This window comes from Chrysemys picta, chromosome 3 (genome assembly GCF_011386835.1).
Source record: "Chrysemys picta bellii isolate R12L10 chromosome 3, ASM1138683v2, whole genome shotgun sequence".
In the NCBI taxonomy this organism is placed as follows: Eukaryota; Metazoa; Chordata; order Testudines; family Emydidae; genus Chrysemys; species Chrysemys picta.
Window position 1 is genome coordinate 108,797,406 of NC_088793.1, and position 24,888 is coordinate 108,822,293.

General features: G+C 43.0%; 1 protein-coding gene across 11 annotated transcripts in view; it reads left to right on the plus strand.

Moving 5' to 3' along the window:
• AIG1 (androgen induced 1) overlaps positions 1 to 24,888 on the plus strand; it is a 192,330-nt gene that overhangs the window by 100,288 nt on the left and 67,154 nt on the right. For 4 of the 11 annotated variants that reach the window (XR_010600114.1, XR_010600108.1, XR_010600109.1 and 1 more), the window contains one exon: positions 2,230 to 2,889. The exons of 3 other annotated variants lie outside the window; for them this stretch is intronic. Coding sequence is in view for 3 of the 8 variants with exons in the window: in XM_065590311.1 (XP_065446383.1) it covers positions 2,230 to 2,238 (9 nt within the window). In the remaining 5 variants the exon portion in view is untranslated. Of the gene's footprint in view, positions 1 to 649; positions 2,890 to 21,933; positions 24,532 to 24,888 lie in introns of those variants that run through there. 4 more of the 11 variants (XR_010600113.1, XR_010600110.1, XM_065590308.1 and 1 more) reach the window with 3 other exon arrangements.

Below are 24,888 nucleotides of genomic sequence, written 5' to 3' on the forward strand. Positions count from 1 at the left end.
TTTTTCCTTATAATGAGGTGTCTCTTCCTAACTTACATTGGCATGGACGATATTAAGGAACAAAGCAGAACATATTTGTTGACTCTTTCTACTGAGCTGACGGTTGACACTTGGCAGTGAATCCTGCTTATCAAATCTCAGGCCTGGTTTGGGCAGGCTTTGAACTGGCTATAGTATTTTAGTCTAATCAATAAAACTATGGTCCCAACTCTGGGTGGTACTGAGCATCCTCAATTCATGTTGAAAAGCACTTCACAGAATTGGGCCTAAAAAGGAGAAGGGCAGGACATAGGGAAACTAACTGGGAACTCTGTTGGCAGTCTCAGCAGAGAGGCCAAGAATTAAATTGTTGGAAAAACTGACTGGTAGATCTTCAGTTGCTGTAAATTGTCAGAGCTCCGTTGACTGCAGTGGAGCTATGACAGTTTACACCACCTGAGGCCTAGAGGTGATCCCTCCAGTGTATGGTTGAGACAGATTGTATACTAGCACTGCTCACATTGTTATTATTCTGTGGATGCTTCACTCCCCTGGGCTATTAATCGGGCACTTTTCACCAGTCCTAATATGACTTTCAAAAGGGAAATATTTACCATTTTAAAACTGTCTCGGTTATTTCATTTCATTTTCTTCCTGTTTCCTTTTTCAGATTACAAACCTTTCCCTTCCTGTATTCTTCTAAGAACAACTTGAATATTCATCAAAAGATAGTTCTACGAAGAGTTTTTGTATCAGATTTGCCCTGAGATGAACCTAGATTTGGGCCTTGCGCTGGAAGGAACACTATTAGTGTTTTAGTTTTATTACCCAAGCCTTGGTTATTTATCTTCCACGTCAGCATCTCAAAAACATGTACCCAACCTCCATTCCCTCCTCCCCCTCTCTGTTTTTCTGGCTGCTTCTTTCTTAAAGTTGCAAGAAAAAAAAATAATTCTCCTCCTCCTGGAATATCTCTTTCCCTGAAGATTTGAGGCAACACATTTATTTTCTGCTAATGGAATTCTTTCCATGGCAGCAAATTATGACTTTGCAAAAACAGAGAGTGTTGTAAACTGTCAGTATCCAAGTGAAGTTGCAGCCATACAGAGTCAAGTTTGAGTTTGAGTTTGGGCTCCCACTGTTACCAGCTCACGTGCATGTACACATACTCAACCACTTTTAAATAGAACAGTTGTAGAATAGATGGCCTAGTTAGATTATTTTTAGTTTTTGACCTTCTCAGATATGAACTACAACACATTAAAACGTAATGAGGTGGCACTATTATTTATTTCATAGGACAGGTCCAAGGTGAAATATCAACATGAGGGGGGAGGAAGAATAGACTCATACACTATCATTTTTAGTAACAAATGGCCAGTTCCTTTTGGTAACTCTAATTTTACATGAGTCTGATAGGGCATACCTACTGCACACTCAGAATATGTGGGAAAGGGTTAGCAGCGACAGATGGGAAAAGGGTAAGGACCAACCCAGATAAATTATCAGATATGATGACTGGAGAGAGAGATTCCTGCTGGGAGTCACATAAGAGAAAGATGCAAAGAGAAGGCCCCTGGGTTGGGAGCCTGAGTGCAATAAAATCCCTCTCCTTCCTGCTATTATCATAGCAGGGGCAAATGCTGAACCTGCTTGGAACAACTAACTAAGGGTTGTGATAGAGTCGCCATCTCTGGAAAAGTTTAAATCAAGATGGGAGGTTTTTCTAAAAGCTATGCTCTAGTCCAGACAGGAATTAAACCAGGGAAGTCTTATGGCCTGTGTTATAGAGGAGGTCAGACTAGATGATCACAGTGGTCCCTTCTGACATTATTTATGAATGTCTGAACCTCGCTGACAAGAAGTGCCGGGAGGGAATTGGTGAGCTTATCTCCTGGTTACCCAGGGAGAGCTGGGATGACCCGGTTAGATCTGAGTCAGGGACTGTATTAACTGTTGTTAGCACATGAAGAAAGCCCACCTTAACCCTCCAGACTCAAAAACCCTCATTTACTGTGGGTCTGTGCTGGGCTTGAAAGAAGCAGGAGCTTCATTTTGTGTTGGTCCACAATAAAGTCTTGGAAGGCATTTTGAATGCTGATCCAGCTGCTTCCTTCTTTATTAAGTTTTGGGAACCTACGGGCTCCGTAAGAGAGACTAGCTGTTTGGGCTACAGCTGGAATCTTGCTACAAGCAAAGCACTCAATGATTAACTTTTATATACATCCCTTCTACCTTTTTCTTTTTCAGACATGTTGAGAGGTGAATTGGGTGGTGATATACAGGATCCACTTCATATTCCTTAAATCCATTGACTTATCTGGGTGCCTGGCTAGCTAAACTTAGCCTCCTGGTCTAGAAGCCACGTTGGAGTACTGTTACCAGTCCAGCTACAAGTTCAAAGCAAATGAATATGGAACTGACATAGTCAAACAGCCTAACCTTCCTAAGAAACAGCAAACCCACAGAAAATTACACTTGAAAGATATTTTTCATTGAAGTGCTTGCGGGGGTATTCTTGACACGTTCCAATGTGCTCCTCAAGCATCCTTGTGTTCCTCAAGGAAAGTCCTGCCACCTTTTTCATGACCCATGATAAACCCCTGTGAATAAAGATTATTGGAAAGTCTCCATTGGGCAATGCCTATGCTGTTTCTTTAGATGTGATACTGCCCATAAAACAGCAATGAGAGTAGTCTGCTTTTCTGAGTATCATCAATGCATGCTGAAAACACAAGGGAACTTTTTTAAACTCCAGAAGGTTCAAGATGATGGTAAAGCTCAAAATTAAGAGGAATATCTTCAACCTGAACATTTGAATTTGGCAATCGGTTTGCCATTTTAATAGTATTAGTCTAGTTAGCTAGCTATATTTAGCTACAGTATCTGAAATAAAGATTTGTTAACTGATTTGTTCCCCTCCTACGTATTCTCTTTCTGTTACTTTTGCTGAATGTTGTGCTGCTTTCAAGGAATTTTCCTCCCCAAAGCCAGTTACACTGAGTACAGTGCCACCAGGAATCCTTTCTCTATTGTATGTCCAAGGGCACCAGGGTACAGCTTATTCATCATTCCATCACATCCATCTTCCAATGACTGAACTTTGTCAATGCATTGAGCAGAAGCATTTTAAAACAAAAAAGCCAGTGTGATCAAAGCCAAATAGGCACATATGTATTTTCTATTTAAAGACAAAAGGCAAAATGTTATGACCGTTTTCATTTTCATACTTTGCTATAGTAAGGTAAAAAGCCATGTGAGGTATGTTATAAGATTGACCATAAGCATTTATCTCATCTGCCACATGTATTAGTAGAGTATTCCTGTACCTAGGCTCCCACACCTGGTGGAAAGCCTAGATAAACCCAGGGTATATAATGCAGGTATTAGTACATGCTAGGTATCTTTCTTTTAGACCCTGGTCCTGTTCTCCATTATTCTTATTACCATCACCAGCCCCAAGCATTTAAAAAAATGAGTTTGGTCCCAAACATCATGACACAGTTAAAAATAATAATTTGTAGAGATTCTTTTTATTTGCCTCTTAGTGTCATAGTCTATTGGGTTCATTTTTTTCAAGCTATTCTCCACAACCATTAGGGCTAGAAATTTATTGTGTTTTTTGTTCATTATTATACTGAGAGCTTAACCAGACCTGTAAATGTCAGTGTCCTATACTGGAATAAGTACCAGTGAACAGAGTACTTTTTTTCCAGTCTTTTGCATTCAGTACATTATTATGTATGATTTATTGTTTGTGCTACTGTAGTTGTGGAACCAGAACCCTGTTGTGCTAGGTGCAGTAGAAACACAGAGCAGAAAGACAGTCCCTGCTCCAGAGAGCTTACAGTCTATGGCAACATCTACACTACAGGGGGGAGTCGATTTAAGATACGCAAATTCAGCTACGTGAATAGCATAGCTGAATTCGACGTATCGCAGCCGACTTACCCCGCTGTGAGGACGGCGGCAAAATCGACCTCTGCGGCTTCCCGTCAACGGCGCTTACTCCCACCTCCGCTGGTGGAGTAAGAGCATCGATTCGGGAATCGATTGTCATGTCCCGACCGGACGCGATAAATCGATCCCCGAGAGGTCGATTTCTACCCACCGATTCAGGCGGGTAGTGTAGACCCAGCCTAAGCCTAAGACAAGAGACAACAGACGGATACAGATAGATGGGGGAATACAAGAAAACTATGAGACACCCTTGGTCAGCATGACAGACAGTGGTCTTGGCACACAAGCAGCCTTGCCATTGTCAAGTTTTCTGTAGGTCTCGTGGAGAAGGGGAGTTTGAAGGTAAATAATGAAAGAGTTCAGTGGTGTTTACAGCGAGTTCCTCCAAGCATGTGCTGCAGCCTGGGAAAAAGCACAGAGGTGTTTGAAAATTCAGCAAGTGGCAGATGGGGGCTGACATCACAGTTTTATGTGCTACTGTAGAACTAGAGATACTAGAGATGGAATAGACTTACTGCTTATTTAGTCCCTTTCCTGCCAAGGATGGGATTGTTCCTTGTAGTCTAGTCCTAATAGAACTCCCTGACAGGAATTTTTTTCCTGGCACTTAGCTTAAATTTATCATTTACTAATTTCAGCCAGTTTTCCTTATCTGTACTCATCTATGGTCCTAAATTTCTCTATGTTCCTGCTTTTGACACCCTTCCAAAAAAAATTTAAAAACTGCTTAGCCAAGCTGTATCTATTTTGTTTCTTTAGTCCTTCCTCCTAGTTTAATTTCTTCAGCGCACTGATTCTATGGATTAATTGTCCCAAGTGAAGTGAATATGTGAGTTATGCTTTTTGTAGTTTTGCTCAAGTACTTTCACATATTGTGAACTCAGTCCTATGACATGAGTTGTGCTTGGAAAGCATACTTCCCTAGGGAGGGGGATCTGCCTTTTTGCTCAAGTTACTTGCATTGTGCTGTTCTGGGCATGCTGAGCAACTTCGAGTTGTTTTAAGATGAATTTACTCAGGTCTATATACTAGATAAGGCAGATTAGAAGGTTAAAGAAGTAATAGCATCAGTGCCTCTCGCTTGCCCTTTCTTGCCATGTCTGATGCATTGTCACTGACTTTGGTCTGAGAAACAAAAATCTAAAAAATTTCAGTTTGGAAACAGCTAAATGTTTTGTTTTGAGTCAGTTTAACATTAAACTGCATTTCCCTGTTGTGATCGTTTGCCTTATGGGAACAGGTTTCAGAGTGGTAGCCATGTTAGTCTGTATCAGCAAAAACAACGAGGAGTATTTGTGGCACCTCAGAGACTAACAAATTTATTTGGGCATAAGCTTTCATGGGCTAAAACCCACTTCATCAAATGCATGGAGTGGAAAATATAGTAGGAAGATATATATTACAGTACATGAAAAAATGGGAGTCGCCTTACCAAGGTGGGGGGGGGGTCAGTTCTAACGAGACAATTCAATTAAAGGGGCTATTATCAACAGGACAAAAAATCACTTTTGTAGTGGTAATCAGTGGCTCATTTCAAACAGTTGACAAGAAGGTGTGAGTAACAGTAGGAAGAAATTAGCATGGGAAAATTAGCCAGCAATGCCCCTCTGCCATGTACATTGGCCAAACTGGACAGTCTCTACACAAAAGAATAAATGGACACAAATCAGATGTCAAGAATTATAACATTCAAAAACTAGTCAGAAAACACTTCAACCTCCCTGGACACTCAACAACAGACTTAAAAGTGGCAATTCTTCAACAACAAAACTTCAAAAACAAACTCCAATGAGAAACTGCAGAACTGGAATTAATTTGCAAACTGGACACCATCAAATTAGGCCTGAATAAAGACTGGGAGTGGATGGGTCACTAATTTCCCCATGCTAATTTCTTCCTACTGTTACTCACACCTTCTTGTCAACTGTTTGAAATGAGCCACCCTGATTACCACTACAAAAGTGATTTTTTTGCCCTGTTGATAATAGCCCCTTTAATTGAATTGTGTCGTTAGAACTGACCCCCCACTTGGTAAGGCAAGTGGGGGGTCCCATCTTTTCATGTACTGTAATATATATCTTCCTACTGTATTTTCCACTCCATGCATCTGATGAAGTGGGTTTTAGCCCACGAAAGCTTATGCCCAAATAAATTTGTTAGTCTCTAAGGTGCCACAAGTACTCCTCATTCTTTTTGCCTTATGGGAGTTATAGTTCTGATCTGATGTTCCCATTCTCTGCTGTGGACTGGCTCCCATTATGCATCACACCACTTAGTTTGGGGGGACACTGCGCTGCATCGGGGAAACTGTAGTCCATTCAGCGAGCTCAGCCTGTAGGAGAGAATGAGGGGCATCAGGCACCCCACACTGCAAATCCCACAAAGCAATGTACCATAATAGGGAAATGCAGTGTAACATTGAACTGATTCAAAACCAAATATTTTGGGTTTGATTTTCCTAATGGTTTCTGGGTTCAGCTGGTATGTTACTGAGTTTCCTGGGAGCCTTTGTCACCCCCCTTTTCATTTACATGAACGCATACACTTTTTAATACACACCACAGCTTCCAGTTAGTTCCTCACGCAAGAAAAGTGGAAAATGGAGAGGATGATGCTGAATAAGCCAGTCAGAGTAAGTTAACAGATTTGGATTTAAATTTTGGAGGAAGTTAGTTGACGCCCCACATCAGAAAATAACCATTTCTGAGAGGAGGAAGTTTGAAAACTTGGGTAGGTGTAAAACATTGGCAGATTCTTATAGCCCTTTGTAAAATTTCCAATGGCTGGTGTGAGGGAACTCTGCTGGAAAGGTGAGAAGGAGAAAGGATAAGTCTTGTGTGTGTACATGGGAGTGTAGAGGGTGGTCTTCAGTTAAAATCACATGGTATGGTGCTCCATAGTGTTCACATATGTAGTAAGGAAGAATAATTCCAGCAACTACAGGAATCACTGGGTGAAATTCTATGGCCTGTGTTTTGTAGAAGGTTAGACTAGATGATCATAAAAGTCCCCTCTGGCCTTAAATCTGTGAAATGTTGGTATTGCAGTCTTGCAGTGGAGGATGCATTGGTGGATAGTTTGATTGTGTAGGTGGCACATAAGTAGCGGTTGGGTATTCCATATGGGAAATGACTGCCTAGGAAGGAGTACTGCAGAAAGGGATCTTGGGGTCATACTGGATCACAAGTGAAATATGAGTCAACAGTGTAACACTGTTGCAAAAAAAAAATAGCAAACATCATTCTGGGCTGTATTAGCCGGCATGTTGTAAGTAAGACACGAGAAGTAATTCTTCCACTCTACTCTGCCCTGATTAGGCCTCAACTGGAGTATTGTGTCCAGTTCTGGGTGCCACTTTTCAGGAAACATGGACAAATTAGAGAAAGTCCAGAGGACTGCAACAAAAATGATTAAAGGTCTAGAAAACATGACCTATGAGGGTATATTGGAAAGGGAAATTTGTTTAGTCTGGAGAAGAGAAGACAGAGGGGACATAACAGTTTTCAAATACATAAAAGGTTGTTACAAGGAGGAGGGAGAAAAATTGTTCTCCTTTACCTCTGAAGATAGGATAAGAAGCAATGGGCTTAAATTGCCCCAAGGGCAGTTTAGGTTGGACATTAGGAAAAACTTCCTGTCAGGGTAGTTAAGCACTGGAATAAATTACACAAGGAGGTTGTGGAATTTCCATCATTGGAGATTTTTAAGAGCAGGTTAGACAAACCCCTGTCAGGGATGGCCTAAATAATACTCAGTCCTGCCTTGAGTGCAGGGGACTGGACTAGATGACCTCTCAAAGTCCCTTCCAGTCCTATGATTCTATGTCTGGTATGGTACAGTGGTGTGGGGATATGATTCACATTGTCTCAGTTTGAAGATGTACCCTGTGCAGGAGTACAGAGTTCTTTTATATTGGGATGAGGGGTTGGATATTTGGGGGCATTGATTCTTCATTAACCTTGGTATCCATTCCGCTGTGTGTGCTATTCCAGCCTGTAACAGACAAGTGTTCCCTGGAGGTCTTGCTTATTAATCTATTTTAAAAACAAGCAGTACAGCCTCTAACTGGAGGGATTTCTCTCCCCAGAGCTCTTGCGGTAAAGTCTAAACAAACAAACTGAAAATTTTTGTAATATCGTTAGAGAATGGCTTGCCCACAGGGCTTCTTCCTGCCAAGTGTTCCTGGTGGGTTACGGGGCTCTCCCCAGAGGTTTGGCAGTTAAAGTCAAATTAAGCAGCATTCTCCCTGTTTCAGGATCTAGCAGCAGTTCCAGTTCCCTCCACACTCGCCTAAGTTACTAGGAAGGAGAGGCTGCTATCTTGCAGCCTCTCCAAGTATGCCTTTCTGTAGAGGTCTACAGCAGACCCTGGGATTTCGTTTTCCAGGATTTGTTCTGGTTATGTTGTAGGGGAGTCTTGCCCTGCCCACGCTCAAATCCCTGGTCCCAAGCCTTACACAGAGTCAGCGGCCTGGATACTTTCCCAAACCCCAAACTGCTACTCTGAGACCACTTCCTCTTTCAGGGTAATCAGTTCCTTTGTCCCACAGTTCTGTCTTTTTTTAAGACACTATACCTAGAAAAGAGTAATATTGCCCCAGAGACTTCCCAGCTCAGTTTTAAAGGGCCAGTATACCCTGTTACACACTCTGCTGACAGGAATAAAGACAATTGCCTCTCTATTTCCCCTAAGCAGGGCCGGCTCCAGGCACCAGCTTCTCAAGCAGGTGCTTGGGGCGGCCGCTCCGGAGAGGGGCAGCACATCCAGGTATTCGGCGGCAATTTGGCGGACGGTCCTTCACTCCGCCTGGGAGCGAAGGACCTCCCGCCGAATTGCCGCCGCAGATTGCGATCGCGGCTTTTTTTGTTTTGTTTTGTTTTGGCTGCTTGGGGCGGCCAAAACCCTGGAGCCGGCCCTGCCCCTAAGAAAAGGTTTGGATCACTGGGTCAGAGCAGGCAGAGATCTTGTGGCCAGCCAACAGACCACTCCTTACTAGTCTGTTTAGAATGAACATAGAGGCAGGGAATACAGAACTCTGCATTTTCATACATTCCAATTTTTTTAGTTTGACCTTAAGCAAAAATTGTATGGCTTTCTAAATGCCCCCCAATTTCAATGTTCTTTTACATGTTTCCCTTAAGTTACTGATATGGAATTACAATCTTAACTCCAGTTAAACAGAAGTTTTTCTTCTGGTTACTTTGGACATTTGTGTTTTAGCTTTTTTTTTTTAAAGGCCCTAGTTTGGGTTTGTAAGTTCTTAGCTACCCAGAAACTTTCAGTACAAGCTGAATCAGAAGTAGAATATCTGTCTGTCTGTCTTTCATTCAGTCACACACACATTTCACTCTGCTGATTTATGTTCCGTTAATAAAGTTTTTATATTAAAAAATTGCACTTACATATTTTGAAGAGAAAATGAAGTGTGGTATATTGTGTCTTAAGGAGTTTTAAATCTTTACTGGAATTTAGTGACCACTGGAATTATGAGTGGCAAATATAAAATCAGTTTGAAGTCAGGAGCAAGAATCTCAGAGGACCACTGGCGAGCTAGGCATCAGCTTCTAGAAAGAATGACTGAGTCAAACTAATTTTGGCACTAGTTTTAGTGTTTAGTCTTTAGATGTTTTTTATTAACCTTCCATACTCTAGATGAGATTAGATGAGCCAATGGGAGGATCTTATTATCAGCAGGGTCTTATGTTTGTTGCTGCAGTAGTCTGTGCAAGATAACTTTGGAAACAACCGTAAGTTATACTTCTGAAAGGGGAAATTGAATTAATTGAGTTTGTCATGTTTGTCTCCTTGGAGTTTTTGTTCAAGTAAGAAGTTCTGAAGATAACGATAAAGAAAAGCCACAGATGCAAAGTAAAAAAACCCCCAAAAAACCCACTATTATTTTATTGTTCAGTTTTATCCCTTCCCCAATGAAATAGCTTATATCAAGTTTCATCTAACCGTATAGATAAAAACGATGTGGGTTCTTGACCTGAGGGTCATGCACAGGTATCAGGGGGTCACAACTACCCTGCCCTTCCCATATTGTTAAGGGGGGTGAAGGGGATTCTTCACTAAATCTGAAAGTGGGTCCTGGGGTGAAAAATAGTGTGAAAAAGGTTGAGAGCCACTGATTTAAACCACGAGTTGTAGGAACTATGCCTCAAGGCTATGTCTACACAGACAGACTTGTGCTAGCTCTGTGGCAGCCAGCATGTTAAAAATAGCAGTGAGGCTGCAGTGACACAGGAATTGTCTTGGGCTAGCCGCAGGGCTGGTGCTACCATTTAGGTAAACTAGGCGGTTGCCTAGGGCACCAAGATTTGGGGGCACCAAAAAGTGGTGCCCCCAATTTTTTTTTACAGCGTTCCTATGCCCCCTCCCCGAGCGCGCGGTCGCCGCTCCACTTCTCCCGCCTCCCAGGCTTGCGGCGCCAATCAGCTGTTTGGCGCTGCAAGCCTGGGAGGGGAGGAGAATTAGAGCGGGGGCGGCGTGCTCGGGGAGGAGGCAGAGCAGAGGTGAGCTGGGGTGAGGAGCTGCCGCACGGCTCCCCAGGGAGGGGAGCTGCCGCAGGGGGACACTTCAGGGCGGGGGGGGGAGCTGCCATGGGGGGGGGGGGCCTCAGGGTGGGGGGGCAGGGAGGGGAGCTGCCGCAGGGCTGCGGGGGGAAGGGGGCGTTAGGGGAAAGTTTCGCCTAGGGTGCGAAACTTCCTTGCACCGGCCCTGGCTAGCCGCCTGAGTACATAGCATGGGGTTCGGGTGGGACAGTGCCCAGGTAGTTAGCTGATGACACCCTCAATGCCACGTTGACCCCACTGCTATTTTTAGCATGCAAGCTCAAGCACACATCTGTCTACTCATGCTGGGAAAGACCTTCCCAGCTGCTGCATAGACAGAGCCTAAGAGAGACAGCACACAACTTGCAGCCCAGGGAGAGAGACAAAGGTGTCTCTAAGCCACCTTTATGCCCTCAATCCTGGGCTGCTCCAGAGACCCAAGGGGTCCCCGAGGTGAACAGAGCCAGGGCCAGGGCCCCGCATAAGTTTATGGCAGCCTCTCCAGGCTGCCCTATGGGTTGCAACTCTGTCCAAAATTCCAGGAGTGTTACATGATGCCATTCCAGCCCTAGAATGCCCCGTACATTAGGACTTGTGAGGAGGTCTATGGAAGAGTAGCTTGATAGCTGTTCCCCCGGTGTCTGTGCTGGGGGAATCCTTCTCTGGCCGTTTACAGAGCTTGTAGGGCCACTCTGCCTTTTTTAGTCAGCTTGAAAAGGCTGGAGTGCAGGTGAAGATCTCATTCTCTATTTTCTTCCAATTCATTGTGATGAAGTTAAGCAAGATCTTCCCTTTCAGAGTTTACTTCTTAGATGGTTCTTGGTGAAATAGGTCTAATTTTAAAAATATTTTTCTCAGGATAAATGTGTGTCTGTCTGGATTGTGATAGTTTCCACTGGATGGTATGGAGTACTAGGTGAAACTTATAAAACATATATGAATATGGATTCCTGCCTCTGAAAAATAATTAATGACTATATTTATCTCTTTCGTGCTGAGAACATATCTTCTCAAACAAGGAACATGTATTACAATTTAGTTTTCTCTTGATATAGTTTCTCATTTGATATATACGGTGAAATTCTGCCCCCATTGAAGACTATGGGAGTTTAGCCATGGACTTTAATGATGCCAGGATTTCACTGGTGGCTTACTTATTTTGAGCAGCATGTTCATCTATTTATTGAAAAAATAATTTAAAAATACCATTAAAAATTACCAGAGTTTTAAAGTATCTTCGAAGGTTGTTTTGAATTAGTGATAGTTTAATACGGCAAGGAGTATGGGGAATAAACAGGAAGAACTGGAAATAGTAGCACATAGGCAACAAAAGACCTGGTAGTAATGGGGGGGTCTTTAATTACACTGAGATCTGTGGAAAAGGTAATATGGCAAAACACAAAATTTCCAGTAAGTTCTTGGAATGCATTGGGGACACCTGTTTTAGGCTTGATTCTGACCAGCAAGGAGGAATTGGTAGTGAATCTGAAGCTAGAAGGCAATTTATGAGAAACTGATCATGAAATTATAGATTTCGTGATTCTAAGGAAAGAAAGGAGCGAGAGCATCAGAATAAGGACAATGGACTTCAAAAAAGTAGACTCTAACAAATTCAGAGAACTGGTAAGTAAGGTCCCATGGGAAGAAAATCTATGGGAAAAAGGAGTTCAGGAGACCTAGCAGTTCCTGAAGGAGACAATATAAAAGGCACAACTGCAAACTATCCCGACATGAGGGAGAGCTAGGAAGAATAATACAATGACAATATGGCACCAACAAGAGCTCTTTAATGACTTGACAATAAAAAAGGACTCTTACAAAAGGTGGAAACATAGACGAATTGCTAAGGAGGAGTATTAAAGAATAGCTCAACCATTTAGGGACCAAATCAGAAAGGCTAAGGCACAAAATGAGATATAGCTAGCAAGGGACAAGAAAAACAATAAGAAGAGGTTCTTTAAATACATTAGAAGCAAGAGAAAGATGAAGGAAAGTGTAGGTTCTCTATTTAGTGGGGAAGAAGAGCTAATAACTGATGACATCAAGAAGGCTGAGTTGTTTAATGCATAGTTCACTTCAGTCTTCACTAAAATGTGACCAGATACTCAACACAATTAATATTGACAAGAGGAAAGAAATGCAAGCCAAAATAGAGAAAGAATAGGTTAAAGAACATTTAGATAAGTTGCATATATTCAAGTTAGCAGGGTCTGATGAAATTCATCCTAGGGTACTTAAAGAACTAGCTGAAGCAATCTTTGAGAACTCATGGAGGGATGGGTGAGGTCCCACAGAACTGGAGACGGACAAACATAGTACCTATCTTTAAAAGGGGGAACAAAGAGGACCCTCGGTACTATAGATCAGTCAGCTTAACTTCAGTACCTATAAAGATAAAATTTGCAGATGAAACCAACATGGGAGGGTTGCAAGCACTTTGGAGGACGGAATTAGAATTCCAAATGACCTTGACAAATTGGAGAATTGGTATGAATTCAACAAGATGAAATTCAATAAAGATAAGCGTACTTCTTTGCAGTTAGGAAGGAAAAATCAAATGCACTACAAAATGGGGAATAACTGGCTAGGTGGTAGTACTGCTAAAAAGGATCTGGGCTTTATAGAGGATCATAAATTAATTATGAGCCAACTGTGTGATGAAGTCGTAAACAAGGTTGCTGTCATTCTAGGGTGTATTAACAGGAGTATTTTATGTAAGACATGGGAGGTAATTGTCCTACTCTAATGGGCACTGGTGAGTCTTCAGCTGGTGTACTGTGTCCAGTGCTGGGCATTGTGCTTTAGGAAAGATGTGGATGAATTGGAGAGAGTCCAGAGGAGAGCAATAAAAATGATAAAAGGTTTAGAAAACCTGACTTCTGAGGAACGGTTAAAAAAACTGGGCATGTTTAGTTTTGAGAAAATAAAACTGAGCAGGGACCTAATAATACTCTTCAAATACACCTCTACCCCGATGTAACGCAACCCGATATAACACAAATTCTGATATAACGCGGTAAAGCAGTGCTCGGGGGGGGGGGGGCTGCGCACTCCAGCGGATCAAAGCAAGTTCGATATAACGCAGTTTCACCTATAACGGTAAGATTTTTTGGCTCCCGAGGACAGGGTTATATCAAGATAGAGGTGTATGTTAAGGGCTATTATAAAGAGGACTGTGATCAATTGTTCTCTGTATGCACTGAAGGTAGGACAAGAAGCAATGGGCTTAATCTGCAGCAAGAGAGATTTAGGTTGGATATTAGGAAAAACTTTCGAACTATAAGTGTAGCAAAGCACTGGAATAGGCTTCCAAGGGAGGTTGGGGGATCCCCATCATTTGGAGGTTTTTAAGAACAGGTTGGACAAACACCTGTCACGAATGGTTTAGGTTTACTGGGTCTTGTCTGAGCACAGGGGGCTGGACTTGATGACCTCTCAAGGTCCATTCCAGCCCTACATTTCTATGAGTCTATAAGGCAGGCTATTTCTTTTCCATCTTATTTGCCACCCACTTTGTTGGCTTTCATGCTACGTAAGGCACAATGTAGAATTTATCTATGTCCATAGCAAAATAATCCCAAAAATTGCGAGCATGTAAACATTTGTTTGTGCACTTTAAACATACTTGACCAAATCCTTAATTGTCAAATGCCCAGAAATGATGCATTTCTGCTGAGAAAATTATGAGAACATGTGCACGCTGTGGAAGTGATGTCCAAGGCAGGTCTTCAGGAAAATGTTGGGAGTAAAGAGTGGGCATGTTGCCTACCAATGGAGATATGGTTAATAGGTTTGTGCACACTTCAGATTAGTTTGGGCCAGACCCTGGGTAAGAAGGGGTCACAAGGTCACATCTGCTATCTCTTTACCCAGTGGAAATCAATCTCCCTTCATCCCCATGCTCACAGCTCAGTTATGCAGCTGACACTCATGGAGCTCATTTTGGCACAGAAATTTTCCTCCAGATCCACTGGCTTTTAGCATATCTTGGTTCTAAACAAAGCATTTTACTTGAGCTTTGCTCATTTTTTAAAGATTGAGCCTTAATCAGCTATATCAGAAAATAAATATAAATGGGAGGCTAATTTTTAAATATATAAATATATCCTTATGACTTTGTTTGATCCAGCAAGAAGAGAAGATAAACCATGAGAGAGAACATTTTTGTTCATACACTAATAAAACTTTTACTTTTAGAAAAGAAACTGGAAGAAAATAATTGGAAGCACATGCCTAAATTGGCACGTGAGCTCAATGATATTTTTGTTTGAAAAGACAAATTCCACACAAAAAGAGGATTTGGGCCTGTTGAAGATGTTAAGGTTTACACCTGTGATCATGTTGTAAGTGCTTGTGGTAGGCAGGGAAGGAGCAAGAGAAATTCCTTCACGTTTTTGACAAAATTAAAAGAGAAATTGAACATACTGCATGCCTCCTGACCATGGTAATTCAAATTCCTTTGTGCTGATACATTGTGAGCTAATGCTTCTGTTTTACAGGATGAAGGAAAAATTAAAATTTAAAATGTAGTTGGAAAAAATATTCTACCGTTTATTATTTGTGTAGTGACAACTTCTGAGGTAGGTGTGTTATGCTTATAAGAAGCACACAGGATCTTTTTCAGGGGAAAAGGCAATACTCCGTGTTTATTGAAGATACAAAAATTAGCATATGCATTCAGTCACACCACACACACACAAGTTGATATTATAGTTACCAGTCCAGATCAATCTAGTGGCCAGCTAGCTTGATCACGAGTAGGCAGGAGCCGGGTTGCGTCGGTCGCGACATGATGCTCCGGGGAAGTCTTGGCAGGACAAACCCAAAGTTTCATGGCAAGTCACCTTGTTTATATAGTGATTTTTCCTTCATTGGGACCAATGAGTTTTGCACCGTCATGCTATAATCAATTGTTGTTTGACGAGTGCTTGTTTTTTTAAATTGTTCTTATTTTTTATTTTGTTTTTTTATTCATTTTTTTAGGGAGTTATTCCATGCTGGTTTTGATTACCGCTATTTTGTCCCCATTTATAGGTGCCTGTCTCATTTTTAGAGTCGTCAATCTGCCCTCCTCTGACATTTCAATAGGGGCATGTTGCAGCTTCCTGGCGCCCTTGCGTCTGTCTCCGGTTTCTCCCTAGACCATCTGGTTCAGCAATGGCCTTCACACTTATTTTTTAACCCACACATTCCTCATTCACACACAAAACAGAATTAATTTACACAGAACATTTTGAACAGGAACATCAAATTGCAATGCAAAAGAAAACAATCATGGCATTCTTTTACTTATTTTAAAATGCTAAACCTACAACAAACTGGTGACCATCAAAGGATCTATTACTGCCTTGAAATCAGTCCAGACGCAGATTCTGGCTGATGTATCTCTACCAACGACCCATTAGGCCATTCCTTTCTGCTATTCAAAAAGGGGGGCTGGCAGGATATGATCAAATCATACACCAATACATTTATTTTTTATTTTTAAATTATATAAAATACAAACATAAAATTCCACTATTATATGTGCAACACTTAACAGTGACAGCAAGACTATAACAGGGTTCTAAAACCTGGCTCTAAAACCCTTTCTGTTATTTGCATTACTGTAGTGCATAGAAGCCCCAGTCATGGACCAGAATCCTATTGTGCTAGGCATTCAACAAACAGAACAAAAACATAGTCCCTGCCCTAAAGAGGTTATGATCTGTATGTGTCTGCCCCCTGGCAAAGGGGAATGGAGAGCTCACCAATGTCTTCCATTTTGAGGCTGCACGGCAAAATTCAGGCTTCAGAATCAATTGTTAAATGTAACTACCTGTCAAGTATTCACTTCTCAGACTTTGTGCAGCTGCCGAGGGAAGGTGTGGAGGGGGGAATTTCCTCTGACATGGCTACCATTGAGGCATCATTCTCTCCCTGTCATTTTCCTCACCCTTTTCATCTTTCACATCCTCAGCAGCTACTTACACAATAGGTACACGAACCAACACTTTCCTGGAGTGCTTTTTCCCTTCCACCCCCTGGATCACCTACAGGAACCTTCCTGCTCCCTGCAGCTCTATTCCCAGCTGAGCTTGTGTAATCACCTGATCCCTCACTGATCAGTCACAGCTGAGAAGTTGCTGACCTGTCACAGGTAAGGTTGGGTCCAACCCCCCTTAAAGGACCAGCCCCACTGGGACAACTCTCATAATACAGATATCTTTTAAATGAACACAAAGATATTTTCATAATTATGTGGTGAGCTCCACAATTATCTCCTTATATTTAGATACTCAGTTTTCATTTCCTTCTCTGCTTAGGTATTTTCAGATCAACCTGTCTTAAGTGGAATTCAGTTGTACTGATCACCACTTGTAATGATTGTTTGGCTGCAACACAACTGAGATCTTATATTCCTGAAACCTCTTTCCTTCCTGGTGGCCTTTTATGGCACAGCCCCACCTTGAGGGTGTCAAGTCTTATTTTATTCCATGTGAGCTATGACTCAGCAAGGTAGAATACCTCTAACAGCATGCCAGTGCACAGAAGGCATGTACTTGCTGCTACATTGTTCTTAGGGACTGCAGCAAACTCCCCACTGTGCACCCTGCATGGGCAAGGGAGCATGGCAAAGAATGACTTGCCCCACAGAGGGAGAAATCCATGAGCTTCCCAGAGCACAAGGACTGTGCTTGTGCCCTGTTTCTGTGTAGTAGTCACTGCTGGGTTTACAATAGTGTCAGTAAAAAGCAACAGAGGGTCCTGTGGCACCTTTAAGACTAACAGAAGTATTGGGAGCATAAGCTTTCGTGGGTAAGAACCTCACAAGTAAACTTGCATCTGAAGAAGTGAGGTTCTTACCCACGAAAGCTTATGCTCCCAATACTTCTGTTAGTCTTAAAGGTGCCACAGGACCCTCTGTTGCTTTTTACAGATTCAGACTAACATGGCTACCCCTCTGAATAGTGTCAGTGGCTCCATGGAGCCGGGTCCATGCCCAGAAGGGGCCCTGGCCTGCTCCACTAGCACTGTGCACTGTGCTCCACTAGCAGTGTCCACTGAGGCTCCCCATTACCACCACTTGCTCCTCTTGGCCTGCCCCCGACTGGCCGAGAGCTCCTCTCTGCCCCCTGGTCACGCCTGCCGGCTCCTCTCTGCCCCCTGGCCGGACCCCAGTGCACCTCAGGCTCCAGGCAGTCTCTACTTCCCACTACCTGTGGGGTCACACCTGTCTCCCTGGAGCTGAGCCGCTTGGGACTGGTGCAGAAGCCTGGCCAGTCTCAGCTGTGGGGGAGGGATGGCAGTCTTGGGGTGCATGGCTGGATCGCTGAGGGGGCCCGCCCAGGACAGGCTGATCGCGCCACTCCCAAGGGATGGAGCGATTCCCCGCCCCGGGACCAACCCTGGCTGCACTGCCGGCTCAGTCCGGCTGACACAGTCACCTCCCAGCAGGGCCGGTGAGTGTGGTCGGGAGGCAGGGCGTGGGTCTCTGGGGGAGGAGGGGTGCTGGGTTGTGAGGAAGCAAGGAAGATCTATGTGTGTTGGGGCACTAGGGAGTAGGCTTGCCAACTTTCTACTTGCACAAAACTGAACACCCTTGTTCCCCCCCGCCCTGTCCCTCCTCAGATGCCCCGCCCATGTCCCACCCCTTCTCCGATGCCCCCCACCCCTCACCCTCACTCCATCCCCCCTCCCTCTATCGCTTGCTCTCCCCACCCTCACTCACTCACTCATTTTCACCGGGCTGGCTCAGGGGTTGGGGTGCGGTAGGATGTGAGCTCCTGCTGGGGGTGCAGGCTCTGGGGTGGGGCCAGAAATGAGGGATTCAGGGTGCAGGAGGGGGCTCTGGGCTGGGGTAGGGGCTTGGGGTGCAGGGTGTGTGTGTGAGGGCTCTGACTGGGGGTGCAGGCTCTGGGATGGAGCTGGGAATGAGGAGTTTGGGGTGTAGGAGGGTGCTCCGGGCTGGGATTGAAGGGTTTGGGAGTAGGTTCTGGGCTGGGGCAGGGAGTTGAGGAGCTCAGGGGTGCAGGCTCCCGGCGCACTTACCTCAAGCAGCTCCCAGAAGCAGCGGCATGTCCCCCCTCTGGCTTCTACGCGGTGGCGCGGCCTGGTGGCTCTGCGCACTGTCCCATCTGCAGGGGCTGCCCCCGCAGCTCCCATTGGCCAGGAATCGTGACCAATGGGAGCTGCGGGGGCAGGGCTTGGGGTGGGGGCAACATGCAGAGCCCCCTGGCTGCCCCTACATGTAGGAGCCAGGGGGGGACATGCTGCTGCTTCCCAGGGAGCCTGCCAGCCCCGCTGTGCGGCGCCACCAACTGGACAGTCAACGGCCCGGTCCAGCAATGCTGACCAGAGCTGCCAGGATCCCTTTTCGACCGGGTGTTCCGGTTGAAAATTGGACCCCTGATCACCCTACTAGGGAGTGAGGGTTCTGTGTGGGGTGCTGGACAGTTGTGGTGGGGCTGTGGGTAGGGGGGCATTGGGCACGGGTGGTGTTGTGCAGGGCATTTGTGGGGAGGGTTTGAAGGGGGTGATGGGCATAGTGGGTCCGGGGGGTGGGGGGGGCCTCAGGCCATATGGAGTCAGGGGACTGTTGGATGGAGGAGCTGTGTGGCTTGGCATGGGCCCAACCAAGGGGAAGGGGCATGCTGGCAGCAAAGGGCTGGGCAGGCCACTGTGCATCTGACAACTGACTGTAAATAGTGGGCTCACTGGGCTTGGTGGAGCGGGGCCACCCCTGCCATGCCATGCCCCATTACACTTGGCTGGCCTCTCGCTCTGGGGACTGACCTCCCCGTGCCTCTACTGACACTATTGTAAACCCATGAGCCATTGCCTCCATGGGGACAATAAATATGTTTGGCGCTGGGCCCGCAAAAGGTTAATCCGGCCCCGATAGTAGTGCTGGGTGGGAAATGGTTTTCCTGTCACATGAAACTCTTGAACAGATAAAAAAATGTTCCTGCTCCGCATTGGGATGAACCTGAGACTTAAGTTTTCACAGGAGAGAGGGTGACCTCCGCACACATAGAATACCCAATAAGTCAGTGGCTAAGGTACTCTCTTTGGATGTGGGAGACTCAGCCTCAAGTCCCTTCTACAGACCAGGGGAGTGCCCTAAATATTGGGCTATAGAGTCAGTCTCTCTTACTCTCTCTGGTTTAATGAGTATTTAGTTGTTTATACATAGAACAGCTTCAACAGGAGAGACTGAGAAATACCCATCCTAGAATAGGCTGTAGTCTGGTGGCTAGGGCACTTACATGGGAGACTGAGGTTCAAGTCCCTGGTCTAAATTAGAGCTATTAGCTATTTTGGGGAATGTCTCTCTTTCTTTAGTTTTGAACAGAAATTCCATCCTTGACTCAAGAAACCTTTCCCAGTGAAAGTTTTGTTGAAACTGGTGCATTCCTGTGAACAATTTTGGTCTCAACTAACTGATATTTTCCTTCAAAAAAAGAAGATTCATCTGAAAATTCATGACTAGTTCTACTGTGTAGGAGTGTGATTCTTACCCCCTCCCCCTCACTTCTTTGCACTCCAGTAGAATAGCCAGGCACAATATAGCTTCCAGTAATGTCTTTGGCCTTAGCTTATAATTATTAGTGGGGCTTTTGGCACCAAGGATCAGATAGGAAGGAATTTCTTTGATTTTCTTTGATATTTCCAAAGATAGGAAAAAATGTTTAAGTGCCCCTTTGCTGTAGGAAAAGCATATTTTGTCGTGTAGGGCTGCCAGTTACAGCCAATTACAGCCTGACTGACCAGCTATGATACTCAAATACCTAACAAAACTTGCTCTTTCCTTACGAGATGGAGATTTTACTTGTATGCCTGTATCTGTTATGTATATAGTTTGGGTTTTGAACCTTACATAAGTAACCTTTTAATTTTTGCTTAATTCAGTAAGGTTCTTCTTTCTGATGAGATTTAAGTGTGGTGAAATTGTTCTATACTTGAGAAGATACCATAAAAACAGCACTTTAAGGAAGGAAATGTTTTCTATTTGTCACCCACCCTTTCTTTGCTAATTTAATTAATTTTTTAAAAGCTGGGTGGAAAATATATTTTCACTGCTCTTCAAAGGGTTCATTCAGCCTTTCTTTAATAGTTCAAGTGGTTGGTATTTCTGCTGGCTTCTGAAATATATTACAAGTCACAATCTGGAAAAAGTTCTTAAGCAGTTCCAAGTCTTGTTGCTGGATTTGGATACATCGTTGGGTCTTACTCTCTAGCTCATCCTTAACAACTGACAAAATATTTACTCTGCTCAGTACAGAAAAGGATAATTTTTTCCAAAATATTATACAAGGTTGGAGTCTGAACACAGACAATGAGGCAAAAAATTGGATCTATCCACCAAACCATTTAGTTGAATCATTTTCCAGAGTGCCATGAGAACTGAGCTTCATCAACTCCTTGTGCTGCACTTCTTGAAATATAGGAGAGATGAGTAGGTAGCCAGGTCCTGAATAACGTAAACAGGAGGTATCTAGGTCTGACTAATGTCAACTATGCATGTATTTGTAGATGCATTTAACATGGGGTGAGTTCATTGCTGTTTGAATAAAACCTGCACTGCATAACAAAACATTTGTTTTCATTAAGCTGATCTCATCTTTTCAAAGTAAATGCCTGAGTGTCTAATCTCAGAGGGATAGAATACTGCTTCTGACATTGTTGTCTTTGGGTCAGTTTTTGAGTGGAGGAACAGTTCTTAATCCGTTAAAACCACTGTGTAGACCTTAAAGTGGAACATCCCAGAGTACTGTTAATGTATCAATCAGTAAAAGCTGTTTTTTAATATTATTTCTTGCTTATTTTGAAAAATATATGGAAGGGAAATAATTCTGACCCTACTAAATTGTCCCCAGATAATAAAAAAGAAAATCTTGTGTGGACAAAAAAGTATACCAAATAATAGGTTTTCTTCTGTATATATGCTGTCTCGATGTGATTCTTTGCACAAGCGACTCCTAAGTAACTATCTTCCATTGTCTTTTAAACAATAGTATATTGTCATTGTTAGATCAAATAGCATAGCATATCTCCAGAAATAAGATCACACCTCATTACATACTTAAGAAATGCAGTGTACTGCCGTCAGTATTTCTGGCACATAGATTCTTTGTTTTTTGTTTGCTACATGTAGATTTCAGTATTTTTTCCTTGCTATAAAATTCCAAAAATAACAAGCAGTTATCCAGCTCTTGTGTTTCAGAGCCAAATTATTTTTAAGGTAACTGTTTTGACAAAATTTTGTCACAGTTACCACTGCGTTTATATCCATTGATGTCATGTCACTATTTTCCCCCTGCTAGTTAAAATAATAAGCAATATCATTTTCCATCTCTCTAAGAAGCAGAATGACACAGCTGAGGTGACTGCAGAGATTTGGGGGTTGAGGTTTTTTAAAAAAAATATTAACAGATTGAAATGTCTTTCTTAATCACAGTGATGTGAATCTGAGTTGTGGATGAGTGCGCCCTACAAAGCAAGGCAGATTGTGCTGCTGTCATCTGTCCAGAACCCCAAAGGAAGCAAATTCTTTGATTCTTCCTAACTGATCCAGATCAAAGTGTTCATAAGGGCAGGCACAAAATATCACACACTCCAAGTGGAAAAGCAAAGAGCACCTGTTTGAATTTGTTTAGGAAACATATGAAGATTGGTCATCTCACTTCCCTCCTAAGTCTCTGAAGAAGTGACATGAAAGTCCTGTGAATGCTGTTCCCTTGAACCTGTTTCGATTTTATAAACATTAAAATCAATTGGCCATCTTTTTTCAGGCGATGTTTTCACTGCTATATTCTTGAGATATTTATGTAACCTCAGGAGGAGGAGGTGGCTTTCAGTGGTATAACTTAGTATTTGAAGCGCTTAATTTATATTTTAGACATCAGTGGTTAATTATTTATTAAATCATTGACAAATTGGAAGCATGTATAAAAGAAAAATAAGATCACAATATACTTAATGTAATTTTGTCAAATGGAAACCCTCTAAATATTTTGTGTGAAGATTGCTGATTTTATATATAAATGACAAATAGGAAAAAAGTCTATACTGTTTTGTAGCTAATGTTTCATTTCTAAATAAGAGCAACATTGCCACAAATCAATGAACATTTCCTTTTGAAACTTATACATTGCCAGTGTATATATCTGCTGTTAAAACCCACGATCCAGGATGAAATAATGAAGTAAATAGCCAAGCTACTGTTCTTCCAGAAACCAAACTTTTCGTATTGAGGAAATGTGGAATCAGATAAAGCATCGTCATCAGCCGTTCAAATTAACATCAGCCACATCATTATTACTTTTGTTTTGGCATTCCTTAAAAAAGTCTCAGTATCATCATGCTTAAAAAATTTTCAGACCAGCGCAGGAGGATTTAGCCACACATTCTCCTAATATAATGAAAGACTTGGGGCTAGATCTCCTACACTACTTTAAAAAGCTCAACAAATATATATATCTCCAACACCACTTTGGAATTTTGCCAGAAAAAGTACTAAAGCTTTGATTGAAAGAGATTAACCAGAGATTGAAAAAAAACTTCTCATACGATTGAGCAGCCCTGGCCAGGTACGGACATATATGATTTCCTCTCCCTTATATATATATTTTTTTAATTGCCAAACTTTCTTTCTTTCTCTATCAGTAGTAATCAAAAAGGTCAATTGAAGGTCTGCTTAAAATAAAGTTAGACATGGCAATAGGTGGCTTATTCTTTAACAAGATAGTAAAATTATTTTAAAATTTGGAGAAGATGAATACATTCAGTATATAATATTGAAAAGTAATCAATTGATCAAAATATTCTAATTCCATATCTTCAGGTCCAAAACATGAATTTTACATGTCTGGCATTGTTTTCCAATAATTCAACTTTACGATATACTGTAATATAGTTACGGTCTTTAAAATATCTCCTGGACAAAAGTGAAGCAGAGCTGTACGGCAGCTGGGGGTCACCTCAGCTCCCCAGCCATGTCTCATCCTCACTTGGCTACTGCACACGCCCAACATTTTCTCTACTTTGGGTAGGAGGCAGGACGGTATGGTGTAAAACCAGCTAAACCTCCCATATGCCACTGAAGGATTCCCCGGTACCAGCTAAGCCAGTTTTGCAGTCGCTTTACACGGACAGACCAGTGCAGAATAGCAGCAGTGGGGGCCAGGGTCTGGTCTTCTAAATCTTTATCAAAATCAGTAATTTTAAATTAAGGGACTCAGACTTAGATTCAATCAAATCAAAACAGACAGAACCCACTGTAACTTATGGGAACGTTTTTGAAGAAACATGATGGCATCCAAGCAGCAGCTTGGAGAGCCTCTGTTACATTTGATGCAAAGGAGAATGTGAAGGAGAGGCTAAAACAAGAACTTCTCCTCCTGCCTCTTCCCCTGCAGTATTCTCAGAAAGTGTGGCTACCACATATTTACAGTTCCTTTGTCTTCCGAGTTCTTCTGTCATCTCTGAGGAGACATCATGAAGAAAGGAAGAGAATTAGAGCTGGACTCTCCAGCTTCTGCTGTTCAAATGGTGCAAAGTGGGCAAAAACTAGATGGCAAAGGACAGCAGAGAATTCTCCTTTTGCAGAGGAAGTCTCTGGTGCTGAAAAGCAGATGGCGGCCTAACCGCCTCCTACAGCAGTTGGTCTCCAAACTCTGGTGTAGGGCTTGTATCTGGATGGGTTTGGAGTGGATATGGCAAAGAGCAGCTCTGCTGTGCTGATCTTCTACTTGTGCAGGCTCAGGTAGGACAAGTGACCTTAGAAACTTTTGCTGGCATAGCAACGTTGGTTAGGGGTGGCATTTTTTACCACACTTCAGTAGAAGCCCTCATGTAGATGCAGTTTTATTGGCATAAAAGTGTTTTTGCTGGAATAGCTTATTTAGCCCAGGGAATTAGTATAAAGTGCAGCTACACTAGGAGGATTGGCCAGTATAGCTCTACTGACTTTGCTCTACTAGCAGGTCTTTTCTCATGTAGATTATGGTTTAGGAATCTTGCATCAGTGACATCAGCAGCTCTTAATTTATGGTGGGGCCAGGCAGCACGGGATCAGGGATCTGCAACTGGTTCCCAGCAGCCCCCTCTCTCCACTGCTTCAGAATAGCACTTAGATGCAGTGGAGAATTGAGCCTCTAATGTCTCCTTTAAGTTTAACACAATGACCCTGATCCAGCACAGAAGTAATGGAGGGTGGCAGCAGATGGTTGTGGTTTCCTGATTCAGAGCTTCATGGATTTGGTGCAAGTTATGACAGCCCCAACATAAGCCACTGGGTTTTATATCAGTGGAGAATCAGTTATAGTGGAGCTTCTCTCCACCACACCCTCATCCCACTCAGGTCCTGCCCGTGGAACTTCCTTGACCTGTCCCCTCCTTCCCTTTACATTGA